The following is a 5419-nucleotide window of genomic DNA, read 5'->3' as shown; positions in this document are numbered from 1 at the left end:
GGGAAGGTTTAAGTTGGACATCAGGAGGCGCTACTTCACGGTCAGGGCGGCTAGGGTCTGGAACCAGCTTCCAAGTGAGGTGGTGCAGGCTCCCACCCTGGGGGTTTTTAAGAGGAGGTTGGATGACCACCTTGCTGGGGTCATTTGACCCCAGTACTCTTTCCTGCCATGGCAGGGGGTCGGACTAGATGATCTGCTCAGGTCTCTTCTGACCCTAGAAACTATGAAACTATGAAACAGAAGAGGAAGAGGCTTGCTGGGCTCTATGCTTCAGCCTTTCCCCCCTTCTCCTTCTGTGACAACAGTAGCATCTCCTGGAGGGAGCTCTGCCCACCTTCTGCAGCATCCCTGGAGGGCTGCTGTACCACAGGAAGCAGGCAAAATGAGGAAGGCAATAAGAGGGGACTTCCCTCAGGCAGGGCTGGAATCCTCCTGCATATGGAGCTTCTCTTATTTCATCCCCAGACCGGCTGTTGCCCCGGCTGGAATCCTCACTCGGGGAAAAATCATGAGATGTGGTGACACAGTTTAGCTTGGTTGAAGGGCTGCTGATAGGCACCGTTATGGCATGCTCTGCCAAAGGAGATAAACAGTTCCTAAAGGAAGTGCCTGCAAGTTGTGCTCAAGTTCAATATACAACATTGTTCTGGAATTGTTGTAGGACCAAGAACATCTCATGCGTATCAGAAAAGGCTTCTTAGGTGCACACCTCAAGCTAGTCTCACAAGTAAAACACTTTTCATGGCTTCAATTCTCTATTGCTGCTGACCAGAGGCATCAAGGCACTTTGGCAATGGCTGTGAGCAACTTCCTCAGCCTCTACTGTTTTGCAAGTGTGCAAAGATATCTGTGAGAACTGGAGCTTCTTCAGAACAAACTCTGTGGTGGCTGCAAGACTGGACAGAGAGGCTGGTGATTAAGGTCGCTGTACTGAATAGCACACTAGCTAAATATTTCCTAATACTGCCTAAATATTAGGGCTTTTTGACACAGAGAATTTTACAGCTTAATTGCCGTAGTCTGATTATGCGGGGGTAACTCCCCACATGGACCCTAGTATTTCAGAATAAAAATGCCTTTTATGTTTTCATATTATGCCACTTTGGAGGTGGTATAAACTAACACAGCAAAAGAAGTCATCCCAGAATAAGAATGTCCATACAGGGAGTTAGAGTAGTAGCATTAAACCAGTATGCTTCCCCATGTAATTGGGGGATGCGAATTCCCCAAATTTATCAGCACTTAACAGCTAACAGATGCAGAAAGAGAAGATATAAGTAGATGGCTTAGAAAAATACCTTCTGCCTAAGCAAAATATAAAATATGAGCAGTATATTCCCACAACACATGCTCAGACTCAAATGGAAGCAACAGAGTGATATGCAATAGGTTGCCCCAGTCAATATGGTTCACTTGCACAGTATTTCATTAGAAGTTGTTTTTGTTTCTAGCAAGATGCTTGAAGCAGAGGATATGTACTTCTATATCTTTGAGTTAGACCTTAATCAGGCTCATGATATGTGCTGCTGAGAGAAGAAGCAAAGAAATGACCACAAAAACTGAAGGCATTAGGAATGACCAAAGCATCAGCATGCACAAAATAAAAGGCAGAGACAAAAAGCAAGAATAGAAGAACATGATTCAATGAAGGGCAAGAACAAGCAATACAGTGTGGCACAAAACAGGAAAAATTAGAATGTCTAGAAGTGATGCTATATGTGGCTTTACAAGAAAAAAATAATTTGTTTTCAAGAGAATGCATCAGTAACAGAAACATCCCTCTAATGCATACCAAGGGAGGAGTGAGGATGACATGCTCTCAGATAACACCTCATCACCCACACTAAGGTCACAAAATGCAAAACTAACTTAGTGGGCTGCAAAACAAAAAAGCCCAGGTTTTCTATTGAAAAAAAATCCCTGTTTTCCTGGCTAGCAGCAACCAGCCACTCAAGTAGTGGTCAGAAATGCAACTAACTTTGATTTCTTTTTATTTTTTTGTATATTTCCTGCCATCAGTCAGCTCCACAGAATATCTGTGCAGTAGAAAATGTGACTGCTGTAACAGCTTTGAGAAAAGGCCCCTTGTCATCCCACAAACCTACATCCAATTGGACATGATTTCGAACACTGCTAAACAAATGCCTGGCACTGCATTCTCAAGGCTGCTATTACAGATAATGGACTTTAGATTGCCTGCCAGAATTTTGCTTATTTTGCTGCATCAGCAGAATGCCAATGTATCACATCCGGACACCACCACAGCTGGGCCAACAGCAAAGCAGACACAGCTGTCAAAATTGTCAAGAAACTACTGAAAACAGGACAGTGAGGTAATCAAGCCACAGATAGGGACAGTTCTGCTCAACTGGAGAGCTATAGCAACAGAAGGCATGGACATCAGCCCCTTTAGTCCTCTTGTTTCACACTAAACCTAATTGTCCGAAGGGCAAACAAACTTTTGAAGCCAGCAGCAGTGGAAAAAGAGACAGAACAAGTTAAACAGCAGTGACAGTGCTGTGACAAAAGGCCCAAGGAGCTCCCTGAACACCAGCTAGAATAGCCAGGGTTCAGACGATTCCTAATGTATATAAAGAGCAGCACCAAGCCTGTGTACACAGCAATAAGATAAGGATAATTTTACCACTGCAGCTATGGTTTCCTAAGGTCAAACAAAAAATATTGTCCTTGCGAGAAGGAGTTCCACCACATTGAGGCATACACAGTTAGAACTAGCAAATACTATTAAATTGCCTACTAAGTTCATAGTTAATTGAAATAAAGTCTGAGCCACAGGGAAGAAACATATCAAATGGGGCTTCCCAAAGACATGTGACAGTCTATGTAATCAGGAACCCAAGATGTTGGTAGACAGCAACTGAGGTGTTCCCAAGAGGAGCTTGGCAAATTTCAGGAGCTGTAATAGCAAAAATGCAGGGTTATACTGAAGCACTCAGAGCAGGAATAGCTCCTTCCTCTGATCCATACTGGCAGGAGCTGTGGTGAGTTTCTTGGGCAGTGATTCTCAACAAGGGTGCTGCAGCACATTTGGGTACTGTGATATCCTGTGAAAGGTGCTGTGGGGTGCTGTGCAATATTAGCACTGTTAGGTATGTAAACACCTACACATGATTCACAAGTTCAAACCAGAGATTTCACATACAAATCCATAGACAAAAACACTCTGACCTGTTGTGATTTTTCTGAGTTGTTTGCAACAGAAGAATTGCTCTATTATTTTTCCATAGTCAAAAAATGAGTGAAAAATAAAAGCTGGCATTTTCCAAGGGGTGCCTTGAGTCTAGAAAGGTTGAGAACTGCTGCTCTAGGCACTGGGGTGCTCTTAGCACAGAACTGATGACACACCTCACCCTCGCCCACCCAACGTCTCTGTACCCTCTGGGATCCAGCCGTGGTTCTCGTGCTGGTCCAGCCAGATGATATTGGGATCGTAGCATCCTTGAGTGCGTCGGATCTGACAGAACATATTAGCCTTCTGGGAGGATAGCAGGGCAGAGAAAAAGACCTGGTACTCGCTGTCAGACAGTGGGGTACCTGGAGCTGGGGGTGACTTGCCACAGAGAGGCAGCACCAGCGAGTGCAGAAAAGCTGTGAAGAAGGCAGGACAAGGAGAAGAAAGCCATCAGGCCCAGTAAGGGAAATAAAAAAGTAGCTTGTAAACCTGTCATTCCCCTTTGCTTCCTCAGCAAGTAGCTTGGGCCAATAGACCCATCTGGCCTGAAATTCCCACCTGTCCTCCACATTGGCCAGACCACAGTAGAACTGTACATCAGAGATAAGAGGTTTTTCCACAGATCTCCAGAGCCACCCCATTTCCTTTGGATCTGCGTGCATCTGTGAACAAACTGAGCCAGCCAATCCAGCAGACCTGGTACCAGGGCCCTAGAGTGAAAGCCTCAATACCATGCCTCCATCTCCCCAAGTCAGCCAGTGCCTTTAGCACAATTATCATTAGCTGTGCCTGGTACGTGTTTGGCCCCTACAGCTCTCAGGGCTCATGCTTAACAACAAGGGCTTTGACCTTTGTAGCATTTCCTGCTTGTTCTCAAGCCACAGTCCCTTCCTGAGAGCTCCTAGGCTTCCTAACAAAAGAACTAAAGGTGAAGTGTATGGGAATGGGGCCACCTAGTGTTTAGGGCTGGAGGATGTTTTGGAAGAGCAAGGGGCCTAGGAGGTGTGCTTGCTTGGGGAAGGGGCTTTCCAGGAGTCTAATCCCTTTGAGGAAAGATGGCCAGATACATCCTTTTAAGTATCTAATATACGTACAGCACCACAGCTCGTGGCTTCAGGGGTTTGAAGTGGCCCCTGACAGGGATGGGGCAACCTGATCAGGAGAGGGGTGAAGGGTGCCTGCAGGTTACTCACCCACCAGGAGAGCATAGGGCAGAAAATGGAGCTCCATCATTTTTCCACTTTAAGGCAAGTCTCCAACCCACACCAACAGCTCCTATTTCAAAGGGCAATACGGAAAGAGAACACTGTGACCTCACAGTCGACCTCACAGTCGGAGCCTTGGGGACATGCCCAGCGGGTGTGTGTGTGGGGGGGGGTGGTCAAGGAGAGGAGAAAGGCAAAGGGATCAAGGAGAAAGGAAGACTCAGAGACACAGAGCAGGTCATGAAGGATGGGAGATGAAAAAAAAACGGAGGAGCTGATGATTGGCAAAAAAGGCTGGAACGCACCGGGGGATGAGAGACTAGGAGAATTCAGGGGAAGAGTGGGAGCTGAAAGGAAAGTGAAGAGAGGGATGCAGTAGTGTTAGAGTGATGCTGTAGCCACAAAGGTCCAAAAATTATGTGAGAGTCAAGGATTACTTGGAGTGATATCTTTTATTGGGCCAACTTTATAGCTGGGATAGGGTTAGACAAGTTTTCAAATGCAAGACATACTTCATGAGGGCTGAGTAGCAAAAGCCAGCACAGAGGGATATAGGTAGGTGAAAAGAGAAGCAGGTGAAAGCATCTGGGGGGAAGAGGGTTGAAAAGGAAGGGTGCAAACAGAAGCAGCTGAGATCTGGGGAGGATTGTGAGCGAACGGCATTGAGATGAGTTGGTTTGGTAAGCAGTCAAGAGGATGCTCCAATCTCTCCAGCCTGCACCCATGTTCCAAAGCTGAATCCACGAAACGTCCAAACATCCACATCCCAGAACAGGGGTTGTCAGCCGGAAGTATGCATACCCCTGGGGGGTACTTGAGAAGGCCTGAGGGGATATGCGTGGGTGGGTGGGGATGGAGTGCCACCATGCACCATCCTGCACTGCTATGCAGGCACTGTCCACCCAGCCAGACACGGGTGATGGGGAAAGCTCGCATGCAGCAGCTGCTGCTGCTCTGTGTTCAGCTGTGCCCACCCCCCACCCCAGCTCTGCATCCAGCCATCAGGGGTACACACCCCATA

At 46.8% G+C, this 5419-nt stretch overlaps 1 protein-coding gene across 1 annotated transcript in view; it reads right to left on the bottom strand.

Moving 5' to 3' along the window:
• The window catches only part of ACRBP (acrosin binding protein), a 15793-nt gene extending 11320 nt beyond the window's left edge, over positions 1 to 4473 (bottom strand). Inside the window, exons 1-2 of the mRNA XM_019527704.1 lie at positions 4387 to 4473; positions 3397 to 3609 (exon numbers count right to left, since the gene is read on the bottom strand). Coding sequence (XP_019383249.1) covers positions 3397 to 3609; positions 4387 to 4426 — 253 coding nt within the window. The 5' untranslated portion in view covers positions 4427 to 4473. The remainder of the gene's footprint in view (positions 1 to 3396; positions 3610 to 4386) is intronic.
• Positions 4474 to 5419: the final 946 nt, after the last annotated feature.

The sequence above is a fragment of the Gavialis gangeticus genome, unplaced genomic scaffold (genome assembly GCF_001723915.1).
Source record: "Gavialis gangeticus isolate Ggan-Ray unplaced genomic scaffold, GavGan_comp1, whole genome shotgun sequence".
Classification (NCBI taxonomy): Eukaryota; Metazoa; Chordata; order Crocodylia; family Gavialidae; genus Gavialis; species Gavialis gangeticus.
Note: the sequence above shows the minus strand (reverse complement) of the source record. Positions and strands in the feature narration are given on the sequence as shown.